This window comes from Phaethon aethereus (assembly GCF_964289735.1).
Source record: "Phaethon aethereus genome assembly, chromosome: 1".
In the NCBI taxonomy this organism is placed as follows: domain Eukaryota; kingdom Metazoa; phylum Chordata; class Aves; order Phaethontiformes; family Phaethontidae; genus Phaethon; species Phaethon aethereus.
The window spans coordinates 99,491,605-99,509,287 of NC_138575.1; the positions used below are offsets into that span (position 1 = coordinate 99,491,605).

At 37.9% G+C, this 17,683-nt stretch overlaps 1 protein-coding gene across 1 annotated transcript in view; it reads left to right on the forward strand.

Annotated features, from left to right (window-relative positions):
* The window catches only part of NECTIN3 (nectin cell adhesion molecule 3), a gene marked incomplete at both ends in the record, with an annotated part of 103,651 nt that overhangs the window by 18,440 nt on the left and 67,528 nt on the right, over positions 1–17,683 (forward strand). Inside the window, one exon of the mRNA XM_082007226.1 lies at positions 11,732–12,070. Coding sequence (XP_081863352.1) covers positions 11,732–12,070 — 339 coding nt within the window. The remainder of the gene's footprint in view (positions 1–11,731; positions 12,071–17,683) is intronic.

Here is a 17,683-nt window from a genome sequence, read left to right on the forward strand (position 1 = left end):
AGAGCTTGTTTGCCTTTGCCAATGAGAAATGCATTATTAAGAAACCTATACCTACAAGTTCAATTGCATTTGTGGTAATTGGTAGGTGTCTTGGCTGGAAGTGATGAATATAGCTTGTTACCTGTGTCGGATTACCTGTTGAACACTTTGGAGACATCACAGGCTTTCTGTGAATGAATTTTGTCTATGACCTGGTACTGATGAATAGTGATTCCTGGGACTTGAGCATTTTGAATGCCTGGGTATGACAGATGGAGTCAGAATGACCAAGTGAACGATGTCTTGCTGCTAATGTTGTACTCTGGGGTATACATGGGCTTTTTAGGTAATCTAGCAAGTTACACATTGCAGTTACGCTTACGATTAGTATGGCAGTGTATGTATCTATTGCGGTGTAGCAGAATAAGGCTTTCTACGTTACAGTGAAAGATGGCAAACAATGACAAAAATCTTAAACTGATCACTTTGTATTGCATTTTTTGATTCTGATTGCAGTTGCCTTGTATTTCTGTTATTCTATGTAATGGCAAGTTTGCTATATGGTAGTGCTGAAACAACAACCATGTAAGGGTTTGTTTCGAAGGGAGTTTGTTTGCAGGACTTAGTGTATGACTCCTGGAGTACCAACCCACGTTTCTGCAAGTTTATGGCTAGGTGGAAGAGGCTATGCTGCTATGTCATTGATAACTCCCAGATTTTTGAAATGAAGCAGGAGTGAACAACAATAACTCTTCAACCTTTTGTGATATTTAATGCCTGATCCCCCACCCCCAACTTTTTTCTTCCTCTCAAAAAAAAAAAAAAAGCTGGCAGGTATTGATAACATTAAATAGCATTGAATTGCTTTTCCAAATAAGGAGTAGAGAAGGTTGGAGTCTGGAAGGAAGTGTGGGAGGAGATTTATCTGACCAAACTTTGAGTTAGAAGTCACTGTGGTCTTGTTAGGACCTTTTTCTGGAGATAACTACAGCCTCCAGCATGAATTCTGGGTGATTCTGGAGGGTAGTAGGATCTTGCTGATCGCATTTCCTGGCGTATGAGATGCCCTAATTAAACATAACTACTTGTTGCTGATAGGGAGTTGGAATGAAGATGAGTTAGAGTTATGGAGGACCTTATGAAACTGAGTGATTGAACAATGAAACAAGCTAATATGTAGATAAATATTCAGTGATGGTCATGAGGCCTCCTTTGTGGAGGGGAGGAGTAAACTTAGATTATTGCTTTTGAGCTGGTTATTAGTATACTTGGAAACAAAGCTTTGGGTATGTGATGGTCAGTTCTGTGAACTGATGATTTTCGATGTTATGTTTAAAAGGGTGTGGAGGGCAAATCAAGTGTTGGAATAAAAGAACAAACCAGAACATACTGTGCTAACATGTAAATTGCTCGCCTGTTCTTCAGATACTTTGTTCAGTTTTGGTTCCTTGATCTTAAAAGCAAACAAAACACCCAAAAACACTAGGTTTGGAGTAGTTTCAGAGGAGGGCAGCAAGCATCAAAGGTATGAAAGCAGGCTTCTAAGTGAAGTTGGCTAAGACTGAGTTGAGAAAAGACGTGATTCCTTGGGAGAAGGCAAAGAGAGGGAGGAATAGGGTGGGATTTGTGAAAGCGTGAGTGATGTCAACAATGTGCATACAGATTAACTCTTACAGTGCAAGAAGTAGGTGCTCATCAAATGAATCTAAAAGGAGGCAAGTTTGAAAGCCAAGAAGGTGTTTTTAGAACTGGTGGCAAGATTGCTGGCACTCCTTGCCATAGGATGCTGTGGATGGAGAAAACTTGTGAAGTCAATAGCAGATGGATTAGTACTTAGAAATCAAGTGAGGGTTAAGCTGACAGGTCAGATCAGGCTTGGGACAACTGAAAGTATTAGGGGTAAATGTTTGCATTGACAAACCATGTTCTGCCCTCCCCTCCCCCCCTGCCCCCAGCATGTTATTGCCAATATTTCTGCATGTGACTTAGTAATTTTTTCCTTGGTAGAAGCACAAATCCTTACTATGACAAGCTATTCTGTCAGGTTTCCAGGTGATGGAAGTATGTGGAGTGCAGGGAAGGAATCTCAATCTAGAACTGCCATCTTGATCAAAGTATCTACCCTTTTATCTAAGACTTATTGAAAGGTGAGGCTACAGAGGTGATTAACCTACCCCCCACCCCAGTCTATAATAATTCATATAAAATGTTTAGGTTACACGTTTTTTTCTGTAGTCAAATGTCAGTCTTGTGCTTTCTTTTCATCTATACAGTCAACTGTATAGGCAGTGCTGCTCAAGTTGGGTGTGTCTTTGATTTAAGTGCTGTTCTCACTTGTAGGAAAACCCTACAGTAAGCCTTGTCTCCACTGGATTGTCCTTCACTGGCACAGCTACAGTTCTGAATGTGGTGGAATAATGGTGACTTAGAGCAGCTTGAATGTCTCATGCTTATGTCTGAAATTTGGACTGTGGACTGGAAGCTGTTTTGTCTTCTCAGTTTTACACTCTTAAGTGGAAAGACAACTACCTTTTGCCAGAGGTCTTGCATTAAGGCAGCTGCGCATACAAGGTATGAACTAGGCTGTGTACTGTTTTGAAGCATGTCCTCTGTCATGATACTATGTTGGCATCTGCTTTGAACTTAAAGCATAGTAATGCCAGTTTTGGAACTTCTAGAGTTAGCTCTGAAAAGCATACTAGAATTGAAACCCTTTAAGTGATGTCCAGAAAGTGGTGGGTTTTGTGTAGTGTACGTAATTGTCTCTGTGTATTGTGAAAGGCAGCTGGTAGTAAGTGATGGGGTGACGTAAAGGCAAATGAAGCTCTGTGTGCTTGATTTATGGAAGGCACAAGAGCTGAAGCACTAGGTGACTACAGGTGATTAGGTGTTACTCTATCCCCTGAGTGGAATTTGTGTCATTGCCTTGAATTCACAGTCCTGCAAATAAATGAAGAAATGGAGCTTTTAAAATAAACTTTAAGCAAGCAACACTAAACTTATGTCTAAACGTCAGATTATAACACAAGTTACTAATGAGCCTACTCAGAATGAGTTACTTTTCTCAAAGCTGCAGGCTGTCATTTCTTCAAGTCTTACTTGTGGTTGAGAATAACAGCCAGTCTAAGTGATTTGAGTAAGTTACAGTGATTCAGTTGAGGACAAAACTGATGCAAATAGATACTTCCTGTGGATTCATATATATAACTTGGAAGAGTTAAAAGCTTTTTAAAAAATACATGGCAAAAGTTGAATATCTGCTTGTGGATCAGAATACAAGAAATAAGTGATAGAGAAGACTGATAACCTGCTGTGAGCTGGTTGTCCTTCTGAAAACCTTTACTGACAAGAGTAACTGGAAAGGATACAAATAGAAGAAGCAAATGGTGAAAAACATTTGGTGAGAAAACAGCTATCTAATTGAACAGCTTGAATATAACATTCAAGCTAAACCCCAAATACAGTAGGCCTGAGGATGAAAAAAGTAGTTGGAAGTGCTCTGTCTTTGTAAGTATGTGCTATCAAAAGTACTGGTGCTCTTGAACACAGAACTTTCAGTTTCATAATTTTTTTTTGAAGTGCTACTAACTGGGCATTAAAAATCAAGAGAATTTGCTATCCTAAATGTTTTCTGAGTTAATTTCTTCTTTCTGTTTTTGGTAATTCCTTCATACATAACTGTTAGTTCCTTGATTTGCAAAGCAAGTGAAGATAGTCTTGAAACACAGGTGGAAAAAATCTGAATCAGCAGGTTGCTAGTAAGAGGACTGGACAGGAGAACTTCTAAAAGCCATGTAGTCTGAAATCTTCTCAGGGTAGTGAGGTCTGGGTGAACCAAATGGTTATGAGAGAGCAAGTGAGGTGTATGGAATGGATTCTTGCAAAAAAGCTCCTGAAAGGAGAGCTTGTAATTGAGTCCATCAGCATGTGTGTCATATAGGCTAACCAGAGTCTGAAGGAAGACCAGATTATTACTTAAGTAAAAATGTCTGTGAATACTTTTTAGAGTAACTAGGCTGGCAAAATCCTTGAACAATATATCATGTTTGTATCCCAGTGTAGGATCAGCTTAGGTTAGCTTAGGTGTTTGTTGTTTTTTAACAAGTAAACATCAAACTTTTCTTAAAGGTCTTGGAGGTTTAACATTTTGGCCATGGTGTTCATTTGAGCAATTCACTTTGGGTAGCATCAAAGGTTTTCTTGATTTCAGTGGGTTTTGTTGTTGCTTGCTTTTTGGTGGGTTTTTTTGTTGTTGCTTCAGTTTGATCTTCTTCCGAACCTCCGCAGGCATACTTGGCAGTGCCAGCATTCTCTTTTTGGAATGTAAGTACTTCAGGACCTTTCCTGGGTTGCCTCCTTTGAGAACAACGATCAGTTCTTCCAGTCCTTCCTTGTAGGTCATCTTTTCTAGGCCCTTGAGCACACTTTGTTTGCTTTCAGACTCTCTAGGAGGCTAACATCTGAAGTATCATGTTCAGGCTGAACAACTCCAGGTCGAGCCTTACTTGTGTTGGCTAGAGCAGAGTTTACTTCTATATTAGCATATTCTACAGTGGCACTTGTAATTCTTGAAACTTAATCACCATATACTTATAATTGCCGTAACTTGAAGAACAGTCTTTGCTCTAACTGGTTACTTAACATCCTGTATCTATTACTTAACGCTTGTTTCTGCTGACTGCTGTTCTTATTTGGACCCAGTAGAACTTGAAGCTTTTTTCAGGCTGACTGGGAAAGATTTGTTATGTATAACTTCACTTGTTTTTCTGTATACATGCAGTTAGTTGGCAGCCTCGCCAAGATACAGAAGCGCAATGACCCTTTTGACTTCCCATATATATCTGTTAGATATTTTGATTATGTGTCTGAACAGGATGTCACATACGAGGACTTTAACTTTTTTTTCTAGGTCAGTTTGTCAGAACTATTCACTCATATTTTGTGTTTCAAAAGGTTTTGAAGATCATCGTGAACTCTTTAAGAAACTTTCCAATGGAAGGTTTGAGTTATGAGTAACTGGTTTTTTGATCTCTTTTCTTTTAGTGTATTTCTACCTATTGCTCTGATACATAGGCATTTATATTTATATAAAAGGGAATGGGAAGCATTTTGTGGTGTTTAGGGAGAGGAAGTGTTATATATTTTTGTGGGTAACTTTTAAACTACTTGTTTAATCTTACTACTACTTCTTTGAGGGAGTGGTACTAAGGATGAGATGTTCTCCAGTCCTGCGTTTGAGCCTGACCCATTTGTTGGAAGGAGAGTCTCATTGTCTTGCTTGCTTCCTTTTAAAGGGGGTGGGATTGGAAGGCCTGTCTAGTTAAACAGACATTGGAATGTTCATTGCAGAAGAAGGCCCAGCTGCTTCATAGCTTGCCTCACTTATTAGTTAAACATGTCTTGTAAACATCTGAATGCTTAGCATCAGGATAAACACCAATGTCTTTATTTGCTCATATAGCTTATTTGCTGTATGTTAATATACATAGGAGATTATAATGTGAGAGGGTGTAAAACAGTGATGCTAATATGATTTGAAATTCCAGATGAAGTTTTAATGTTAATGGGACTTTGTAAACATTCTTGGTGAGTAGATAGATTTAAAGCTTTAACCTTATAAAAATTGCTTTCTAAGAGTATCTTTCACAACTCCATTTGAATCATGAGCCTAACCTTTTTAAACTTTCCTCTAGTGTCTTAGATTGTGTTTAGTTTCCTGCTGCTTGATATTAAAGGTCTGGGCAGCATGGTAGGAAGCAGTATGCAGGGGCACAAACTCTGTCCTGTGTGGAGGTAGTGAAACTAGAACAGGAGCACCAGTTAACTTGTGAAGAAAACGGCATATTGAAATACGAATAGCGGGTCACAGCCATGCCTGACTTGAAGTGGAGAGGTGCAGAGCTTTTTCTGAAGCTTCAACTCATGATTGTATGAGTTGGGCTCAAGCTATGTTAGTACTGAGTTTAACTACTTTTTTTTTTGACGTTGTATTGCACTAGAGTAAAATAGCTCTTTCTAATCTGTTTCTTTGCTTTCTGTGATGAAAATGTCAATCTTGCTGATAAAAGCGAGCGCCGTACAAAACGGGGAACTTGAGCTAAGTCTAGTGAACGTAATGCTTATAGAAGTCAACCTCATGCCCTGTTTCTGTTCACAGCCCACTCCTCCACCCTATTTCCTCCCCCCCCCCCCAAACCAAAACCCAAACCCAGACTGGTACTCTGCTTCAAACAAGGATTGTGATAAAGCAGATCCTTAGGTGACAACAACACTAGGTTATAACACTATCTCTTTGTAAGTATGGTTTTTTTCCTAAGTACTTGCCTAACAATTCTAATTGGAAGCTAGTGTTGAAGCCTTTTGTACGTAGTCTTTTCCATTCCTTGGTTCTGATCTTTTTTTGTCACAGTAATTTGATCGTGCTCTGGTACTCAAAAGACACACAGTGACTGCTTCCCAGTAATTTAAGCGTATATTTTTATAAAGCCTCAAGTTGAGGTTTCAGGCTTGTTTTCTGTGGTGTCCTTAAGTGATTTGATTCTCTAGTTAAAGAAATCTTAAAATGCCACTAGAATGTGCGGCTGTGCTCTTGTTGCTTCTGTTGCATCACCACTTGTGATTGAGCAGGGAATGAGCCAATTCAGAAGGCTAAATCAGGAAGGAAACAAGTGAGTTTTTGTAGGCTGGGCTCTTCTATGTACCTGATATGAGTGCGCATGAAGGAGAGGGAGAGCTGGAAGAATGAGTCGAAGCTTTCTGATGTCAGCAAAAATTAAACTGATCTAACAATGTTTAGCCTGACCTTGAGAGTGTTGCAGGGAAAGTTCTGCAGACATAGCAACTTGCTGTCACCAAAATGGGACGTTCTTGTTCTGCTACGTTCATGATTGGAACTCTTCTTAGTTTCCAGTGTTAGTGTGTGCTAAGGCCAGATACACCCATGAGCTGAATAACTTGCTGATGTAGGGAAAAACTTGTTTTTCTGCTCTTCTGCAGTTTGGCTTTATTGTCTTGTGGAAGCAGTTGCCAGCTAGTGCGAAATAGGTGGCTAGGACGTGTCAGTGTGGTCCCTCTGTCTCGCCAGTGGTGTGCTGTTAAGCAGGCTGTGGTTCTGTAGCATGTAACAAGATGGACTGCTTTTGTAACTAAACTTGTATGTGGCTGTTGCACATGTAATAAACAGCAGATTGAGATTTTTATAACAAATAACAAGGCTGTAAGTGTGGAGACTACACTCTCATTTCATAGCATGAGCACTTTGTTGTACTAAGAAGGTCATTATATTTTCAAGACCTTTCCTCGGTATTTTTTTTCAGTTAGTGAGAGAAGTTTATGAATAACTAGTGAACAGTTTCCATTATCACAGTCAGTATTTGATAGTTCCTAGATCTGTGGCTTTTAAAACTCACTGCTAGCATTAGGGATTTTTATTTTGCTTTGTTTACTCTTCAGACAAATTAAGTGTGAATGGTAAATGCCTTGCTGTTTTGAATAAGATTCTTGCATTGGTCTGAAATTGGACAGCTAGTGAACACAATGTAAATCTGATCAAAACTGTTTGGAAAAAAAAAGAAATTTCATGGTTATCTGAAATTAAACAATATCTATTACAATTTGGAATGAGATGCATTTGCAGTGCGGGGCATTTGAAATCTGGTCTGTGTGGTGATGTGAAAGATGGGTGGGAAAACAGAGATAATGCTGCTCATACTGGGGAGGGAGTAGGGTGTGTCAGGGAACTCAAAGGGCTAAAATCATGTTCCTCTTGAAGGTGTTTTACCAAAAATATTATAACAGGAGGTTTGTGCTTTCCGTTCCTCACTCTCATTTGAGATAATACATTTTTCAGCTTTGAAATTCTTTTATCTTAAGACTTTTAATTGAGGTAGGACAGTGTCATGGTATTAATAAGTAAATGTGGAGCCATGAATAGTAAATGACTGCTTTTTAAAAAGTTCTCTTAAGTTGGTAAAACTAGAGATAGAGAGGACGTGTTGTGGTTTGTGAGGCCGAGACATGGACTGTCAGTGTCTGCATGCAACTAGCAGTGTTACCTATGAAATAGGTTGAGCGCCTTATTGCATGTTTGCAAATAGATTGGAAAATAGGTCTGTTGAGTAGATCAACTAGGGGGAGCATCTACCTGCTTAACTTCTGCTAGCCTTAGACATGAGGTAGTGTTTTGATAGATGTGGCTGTGAAGTATTACCAGCATGGGTTGGACCACTGCGTGATGAAAAAATCAGTTAGTGCATAGGGACTTCGCTAAAAAGGAAACATCTAAAAGTACTGGAGATAGCAATATCAGGCTGAATATGAAGCAGTACTGGACAATCTCTTTCTGATCAAAACAAGGTAAATGTCCTATCTGTTGCCTGTGTAATCTGAACAGTAATATGAATGGTTTCATTAAAGGAGGAAAGTCTGGCTGGTACAGCAAGGACTTCCAAAACATTTGTAGAGGCTGAATGATAGTTAGCTACAAAGCTTGGAAATGAATGAGATTGCCATATCACAATACGATAGTCAAGTAATTACTATAACCCACCAGTAGAAGTCATCTGACAGTGTCTTCAATTAAGTGGGTTGTGTGAGAACCTCATTCCATGTCTCAAAGCCATGCTGGAATATATGATCTTTCAGAGGACGCATGATAGAGGAAATGAGAAGGAAGACATAAGCTATTTTTTCTGTCTTCCAAGTGAGCAAAAAGGAAAAAAGAGATGTAAAGGCTTTGTCAAACCTAAAGAAAAATGTTAAGAAAACTTTGTGATGCTGTTTTTTTACCTTGAAGTTATAAAATAGGGTATTGATTAGTAAGTGAACACAAATTGTTTCCTTAGGGGATGTGGAGAATGATAATAAGCAGGGATTTCCATGTTATAAAAGTGCAAGCTAAGAATGTCAGATTTCAGTATTAGATTTGAAGAGGAGGAAAGCTAGGCTTTATTAAAACAGTAAATGTGTGCTATGGATCAGTACCTTGGATCAGTTAAGGAGATGAATAATGTGGCCTTGAAGTGTCTTGTTCTTCAGAATCTTGTGCATTGTAAGCCTCCTTATTTTGGAGTAGACATGTAGCTCTTACTCATTATTCCAAGTACAGTCGTTGAGCAAAATACTGACTCTCAAGTGGAATTATCTATGTCAATGGAAGTAACTATCTCAGAGTTCTGAGTCTTGGAGAGCCCCGAATATCTGCATAGTAATTAACATGCTAGTTTGCACTATTAGTTTGGTTGCTCAGCAATCAAAAGGAATTAGTTCAATATTAACGACTGCCTGAAGATTAAAATAGGAGATGTTATTGCAAGGGAAGTATGTGGTTGTCCTCATTTGAGCTTTAAATTATTTTTAAAACTTTAAACAATTAACTATTTTTAAAAACTTTAAAAACTCTGTGTAAGTTCAAGTTAAATGATTAACTTAGACCAGTTCATTTTTGTCTTTGGAGTCTGAGCATGTGTTAGAAGATGAGATAGACATGTAAAATTTGCTGTCATGATCTGTTGGCTCTACTTCCTTTATTGGAGAAGGTGAGTGAACAGTAACTGATGAATGTTCTATAGCTGTAAGTGTGTGTGTGTGTGTATATATGAGGCCTGCTCAGTCTTGTCTGTGAACTTTGAAAGTAGCAGCAATGAAGTTTGACTTCTGAAAATATTCCTGCAATTCATGGGAGAACAAAATGTTCTCATGGCAAAAATGAGCTGTTAAAAGTATTCCTTGATGGAGAAAATGTTTTATTTTCACACCTTCAAAAACGGCATGTTAGTTGAATATTGACTTTTTAAACATACTTCGCTCATCTTTATGTAGCGAAAGCCTCTAATTATTGGAAGTAGAGTTGTCAGGAAAAAAAATACAATAGTTTCTATGTTCCACTAGCAGTAGGATGGTTTTCCAATTCAGTTTGCTACCTTGCTAAAATTCCAAGCAGCTTTTGTAGGTTTTTGGTAAGTTTACTTGTAGGGCTCTTCTGTTCTAAGTTTGTTGGAGTTGTATGCAGCTGATCTTTATGTTAAAGTTCAGTATGGATTAAGATTCAGTAGAACTAAATACTGCAGACGTATGAATTCTTGAAAAAAAGTGTGTTTTCTCTCCTTACAGAACAATCTGTAATGTTACTTATGTTCTGAAATACATTGCAGAAGAATATGTATTAGCTCAAGACGCATGAGGAGACTAAACGAAATGGTCTTTCATGACTGGTGATTGAGTCATGTTAGGTACTCTCTATCCGAAACTTACTTATTAAGTTTTCTGGCTGTTTCCCTCCCCACCAAGCCTTTCTTAGTGACTGACGTACCAACAACCTTGGTATGAAGTTCTGGCTTAGTTGGATTTATTTGTGCAACTTAACGTTTTCGTATTATGGGCATTTGTCAATAGTTTTATACTGAAGAAACCCATAGCTGAATCTTTAAATCACTTGTTTAGGTGACTTCATTGACTTAGTTATAGTTTGAACACTGAATAATCAGTTGATGGGAAATGGAAAGCTTTCAACAATGGACTCGTATGTAAAGGTATATAGAGAATGTTTTCCTCAACACAGGGTTTCTCTTTTGTGGGAACTTGTTGACTGAAAAGGCAGTTTATGTCTCAAGTTGAATGACATCTTTATGAAAATTGGGCTACTAAAATTTAGACTTGAATCTTGTTGCATGGGTGAACTTTCTCAGTAACAGCTTGAGTACTGATTTGATAACTGAAGAGAAAATCAGAGCAGTTGAAATGCTCTGGTAAAACTTGAGCACAGTAAAAATAAATGCAGTGTGGACTAAGACTGTTTTTCATCATGTTAGTTTATTCCAAGAGAATGAATGATTGAAGTCGCTGGAGCATCTGTTTGGTGAAAGAAATTGTGAACCTGTAGTTTCATGAACTGCTTTGTCCTGATGGATTTCCTTTCTTGAAAAGAGGTGGTATAAAATGCTGAGATCAGAATGCAGTTGCTACTGTGGAAAGTATTTTAGGTATTAAACAGAAATACATAGAATCTTAAGCAAACACTGACTATACCTACACTTGCATGTTTACTGTGTTAATACTGAGGGAAGACCAAGTGTGAAAATACAACACTAGAGCGTAACAGAAAGACTCTGTATGTATTATGGCACATGTCTTTATCGGAAACTAGAATACCAAAGCTAAAATCAGATTCTTTGATTGACTGTCATGGTTAAGATGGAGCAGTTTGTGGCGCTTTTTTTTGCAGTTTCATCAATTGTTGCTTTGCTTTTAACGTAGGTACAGGTATGATAAGTGGTAGAAGTTTCACTTGGGCATTTCTCCTTAAATTATCTTTATTAGGAGACTTATTTTTTGCAAGTAGAAAGGAGAGTAGTAATTTAACTTAAACTTGGTGGTCTGGATCAGTAATCAGATTGCTAAAGCACCTTGTGTGTTTACTGCTTTTACAGTAAACCTGAATATATGTAATGCTCATATCTAGTTAAATTCCAAAAGGTTGATAAACCAGTTAGACAATTATCAGGTCAGTTTCATAGAAAGTTATGTATTGGTGCTAGTATTCTCTAAAGAATGCTTGTTCTACACCTAGCTTTGATGTTTCTGCTTAAAGCATGCTCTTGTGATGTTTCCACACTGCTGTGAATCAGCTAGAATATAGTTATTCAGAAGAAGGTAGGAATTAAAAAAGGCAAGGTAATTACTGAAGAAGGCTTAACGTGAAGACTTAGAGGCAATAACCTTCTTGTGTACCAACTAATGTTTGCTTTGTTTTTAGGTGCCTTAGCTGGACCAATTGTTGATCCACATGTGACAGCAGTTTGGGGGAAGAAGGTTGCACTGAAATGCATAATTGATGTAAATGAAACGATAACACAAGTTTCTTGGGAGAAGATACATGGTAAAAGTTCACAGACTATTGCTGTTCATCATCCTGAATATGGAATATCTGTTCAGGGAGAATACCAAGGAAGAGTGTCGTTTAAAAACTATTCACTCACTGATGCAACAATCATCTTAAAAAATGTAAGCTTTTCTGATGCAGGAGAATATATTTGCAAGGCAGTTACATTCCCACTTGGAAATACACAATCGTCAACAACTGTTACGGTACTAGGTAAGTCAACTCCTTTATGTAAGGATGTGAAATTGATAGCACAAATGTGTTAATGAAATTCTGCAAACTTACTAATATGTTGTATTTCTCTTTTAACCCAGTGACAATACAAAAAGTGTATTTGCCCATTTTTCATAACAGATGTCTTGGTAGTCTTACTAACATTACTGAGGAGACTTCTTTTGGGTCTTGCTGCTTTAGAATTTGCTCTTTGATTGTCCAGATGTTAAAAATAAATAAGCAGTTTGTATTTATGTTTTGTGCTAATTGAAACATTTGAACAGTGCTGTATAACTTAAACTTGGCAATGCTGATACTAGGGACCTCTGTGTCTGTGCTGAGAAGCTGCCAAAGACAACTTTAGCTACCACCTTGCCTAAATTCTCTCAAATATGTTTCAAATATGATAACTTAATGTAACTGCTTGGGGTTGATGATGTAAATTGTTCTGTGCACAGTATAAATGTAAAACAAAACTTCCTAGGCTACTACTGGGAGTTGTGGGAAGAAAACAGGCCATTTAAGCCCTTGACTGGTTGTGGATAGTCATAATGTGAAGCTTATATAAAACTCAGTTTTTCAGCGAAACTAATTCTGTCTATCTTGTTGAGGGTTCAGTATTGCTGTCAAAAGAACTAGTACTGAATTGCAGGTAGACTTACGTGGTAGTGCAGTATGATGTAAAAGGATTAATTTATCCTGAAACTTCAAAACCTATTGACTTGCCCTCTCCTGATGCTGTACCTTCTTATAACAGAGTAAGTTACTTCTGTATCCACTGCAAGTAGTCAAGTGATATTTTCTACATTCAGTGAGTCCTCAATGACTCTACTTTTGCAAACAAGTGTGCTTTTTAGGATCTTGGTCTTCAATGTCTGCTTTCCATGGTAGTAGAATGCTATATGAGATTAATCAAATGGCTGTAGCACAATATGTAAACTGGTTTTCACCACAAGGTGGGGCAAAATAAACACATCAAAGCAAGTGGCTTAATCCAACTTGAAACAGGTAACTTGGCCAAAGAAATTACATGTGATATAGAAAGCATGTAGCCTTATGGCGCTCTTTTCAACCCGTCTTCTTTCTGTACTATAAGTGACTATTGCTGTGGCTATTGTCGCAATCTTTTGATTTCAGGTTTCAGCTATTCTACTTTATCAACATATAGTGGGAGGTTCTTCTTCTTCATATCTTCTGGTCAGTCTCTATTGCTAGGATTTAGTAGTTGTGTCCATTTTGCCGTTTACGTTTTAGTTTCATGGAGAACGTGAGGAGAAACTTGGAAAGCAAGTGTGGCCTGTGTGTTTGTGATTCTGCATTTGAAAATGTAGAAGGACCATAACTTGATATGATACATATTATCAAAATTTGTGGTTGGATTAGGTAAAGAAGTATTTGTCAGGCATACAGTGGTCCTGATCATAGTGTTTCTTAATAGTTGATGATGTGAATGGTTGCTGATAGTTGTAAGCCTCTGTGACTTGTTGTCAACCTCTGAATTGCCATACCCAGCTACTACTCGCAAAGATGCTTTTCCATCCTAGTTAGCAGCTGCTTGGCTTGCACATACAGCTGGGTAACCACTTTCTGTTGGACTTAAATCGTATCTTCTGTGGCCTCAGCAGAGCATTTTCTGTCCCTCTGAAAACCTTTTGTTACACTGACATGTAGCCTTAAACAGTAAAAGTACTGGGGAAGTAATGGTTTTCACAATATGCGTGTAACAGAATAATTTTGGAGCTTTCCTGGCCTGGGCTTAGCAGTCCCAAGCTCAGTCTTAAGGCATGGAATAGCTCCAATCAAAATTGTCATGTGACTAAAAATCAGTTTTATTCTGACTGCATTCTCCCACTGTTCTAAAAATTTCTCCCTTAAGTGAAGAGAGAAAAGTTCATGTCCTGGGGCTGAAACTGTTTATAGTCCAAGCAAAATTGCCTTTTACCCTACTCCATGTCAATTCCTATTTAGCGAAGAATGTGTCCTTCCTATGTGTAGTGAGCGTATTTTAACTTGATCGTGTAGTAGATGCTTGTACATGGTGAGGCAGAGGCACTGAAGGGAAATGGAAGAAAAAATAACTGTAGGGTAAAATGTCCTGTATTTTGCTGCAGTACACTGATCACTTGAGACCATGTTTAGAACCTCTGCCTTACGCTACTTGTGCTTAACAGACTTAGTACATTTGATGACATTGCTCACTCCCAGTTTGCTTCACTTAGTGCTTCAGGTTGTCTTAATGGAATGCACTGTAAAAAAAAGAGACAATGAAAATACGAAAATGCTTTTTGAGTCAAACAGGTGTTTTGATCTTACCTTAAAATCTTGGTCTTCAAACTTACCTTGTTAAACTAGGGCAAAAAAAGCTAAGAATTGCATGTTAAGCTGTTTCTTTGTCAAGATGTTGACTAAACTGGCCAAAAGGGTGTCTGAAAGTAGAAGAGATGGTGTGTGACAGGGTAGCTTGCAGAGCTAACTTAACTTTGTTACTGGTTTGAACACTGTACATGACTATTTGAAATACTTGGTTTGGCTCCTACACTCCTGCTAAGCTAGATTTCTCAGCATGGGTATTGATTTAGTAGACCTTGTTCTCCTGCAGGCTAGCTCTTAGCAATGCTACAAGTGAGGAGTATGAGATGCCCAGATAGGAAGGGCAAAGGCAGATGTAGGTCTGTCACTGTGAAAATATCCCAGACACATTAAGGTAGAAATTCTTAGAATACAGAATTAGAGGAAGATGCATGTCAGTGTGGAAAATGGATCCTCTCAGACAGTTCTGAGTAAGTAATGGTGTTTGAAAAGTGCTAGCTGATGAGATGTATGCTGCCTTCTTAACTGCCACACAATACTCCAGGCCAAGAAAAAATATCAGATGAAAAAATAAGTGAAGTGGCTGGTCTTAAAAAAAACAAACAAAACCCCAACCAAAACCCCAAACAAAAAAAACAAAAAAACCCCTGAAGTCACTAATAAATGATTAGCTAGTGGCAGGATAAGTTACATAGAAATGTAAGGCTCCTGGTCTTGAAGGGACAGCAAACAAAAAGAAGAAACAGTATTTTGGGAAGAAGTTACTCAGATGAATGTCAGTTGTGATGAATAAGGGGCTGACAATTCCCACTGTCATGCTGTTACCAAGGAATTAGTGAATTTAATGGTAAGTGGAAGTAATACTGTTTGTGTAGTAATCATGCCAATTTTGTCCAGACCTCCACAGTGACAGAAGAAAATTAGTTCTAAAGCTAATATTAGCAGTTGAAAAAGGCTTTTTAAGTGTTTAAACCAAGAAGAAATTTTGAGGCCTGGAAACTTAATGCAATAGGTTTAAAGTGTTGGTTTTTTTGTTTTCCTGGGTTCTTTATTATGTGATTTTTCTATAAAAAAGTGTAAGGACTTGAGGAATGAGATATCTGATTGTGTATGTGAATGTAAGGTGAAGCTAGGTTAAGTAGGGTTAAATTAGGTAATAATCATGAATCAGTAAAAGCGCTAGCACAGATGTGCAAATTAGTTGAGTTTTCCTAAACTGCTGCACATCTAGCTTCCATATTTCAACCACTATTTCTTGTAACTCAGATATAATTCATGTTGTAATACTGCTTTGGATTTGCATGACTGTTGTTCTCTTAAGATACATAAAGGAGATGATCCATGCACGCTGACCTTTTGATAACCTCTGTCCATTCTGTTAGTCTGTCAACTCTGTTGATTATTTAAAGGGAATGGGAGAAACAGACACTGCCTTTAAATTCTTACATTGTGGAAGGAGGTCCCTTCTGCTTTTGGATCTCTGGGATTTTGTGGCTTCCTTACACAAATTAAGTGTTGTCTTCACTGTGTTTTTCACTTGACCTGAATAGTGCATACTGTTCCTACTGAATGGGTAAAGTAGCTTTTCTAATGCTCTCCCAACCTCCTTCATGTGTCCCCCACCATGACCACCACTGTGAACAATGGAAGTCCATAGGGCACGCTTCAGTGTGATTCATGTGGCACACTAAATGGTCCTGGGACAAAAGATGACTGCTACGAGAAAGAGTCTGTATTTAAAAGGTACACTTCAAAAAAAAAAAAAAGGCCAGCCAAAACCCCACAGAAAACCTCTTCGAAACATTATAGACTGAGTAATCATTTTTCCAAGTTGAAAACCAGTAAAACTGTTTCCCATTGTGAGAGACAAGATGCCAATGGTCCTTTGTAATTAGGGATTTATTCAGAAGATATTTATCTTGACCTATGAGTGAAACAGCTAGAAAGGCTGTAGAATGAGTACCTGGGTTTCTGCTGGTTTTTCTGTTCAGTTGCTGGGACAAAGTAATCCTGAAGGATAGACTATAGCAGTGTGTAATAACATCTGCTTTCTACTTTTTAGTATGTGGCTATTTGTTTATCTTGTAGTGCTCAAATCACTAGTAGTAACCTTTTCAATAGCATGTGGTCCAAGAATCATGACTTAAAGGAAGATGTGGCAGTAGGAGCCTAACCATTTGTGAAGTATAAAAAAACCCCTAAGGCACTAAAACACACTGGTCTGGGAATAATTATATTTTATGAAATTGAATAGTTTTGAATACTTCAGCTTTGTGTCTTTGACAAGTGCAAAACAAGGAATTACACAGTGAACCAAAACTGGCCTATCTCACAAATTTCAGTTATCACTTGAAAGAGCAAAGTATGCTTTTTTCCTAATAATTGTAATTTTAAGAGAAACCAGGCTTTTCAAACCAGTCTATCCTGTTCTCTGGCTGCTACTACATACTTGAAGACTTTTTTTTTCCTAAAAGCACGATATGTGAAGCAGTATACGGAGTAGTTTGCTTTGGGTCTGGAGATCTCTGCTACCTTAGTTAAGACTTCTTCTTGACTTACGTGTCATTTCACATAAGGGGTGGAGGAAGAATTCTGGAGTTACGTACTCATTTTTGAGAAACTCAAAGGAGTAGGTTATGAAACATAATTTCCAGCTGAAATTATTTGGATCTGTAAGTTCCGGCATGAAAACCTAATGATGCCTGCTAATTTAATTGATTTCACTGAGATCTTGGGTGAAGGGAGAGGGTACAGCAAAAATTTGTGTCTTCATGCTTGTAAGACACTAAATGTAAATTTGGGGGTTTACTTCTGCATTTCAGCAATACGACAGAAGCTATTGAGAAGGTTACTACTAGTGATTTGGGCATAACAAGGCAGTTATGTTTAAGTTAAATCAGGAAGACCAAATTGTGGTCAAATAAAAGCTATATAATGTCAAGGTCTCTGTACTATGTTTTAAAGGCTTTTTTTCGTATTATAGGACGCTTCACAGGTACATTAGTGGAAATATCCAAGCTTATTGCAGAAAGCTTTAGTTGTTAGTGTTGGAGAACAGGGAATCAAATTTTGAAAGAAGCTCTGTTAGAGATGATTCAGATCTGGAAGAGTTAATATAGGACTTGGAGGAAAACCCTTGCTGCTTTTTTTTTTTTTACAGTAGGGTCAGTAATAAGTCACTGAGGGCAGACATTCAGAGAAACAAAGTTCAAAATAAACCACTCTAAATACTTGCTGAAACAAACAACCTTTAATTTGGGCATGAGCTATAGTCTTTAAGCACTTGATGGAGTTTAAGCTTAG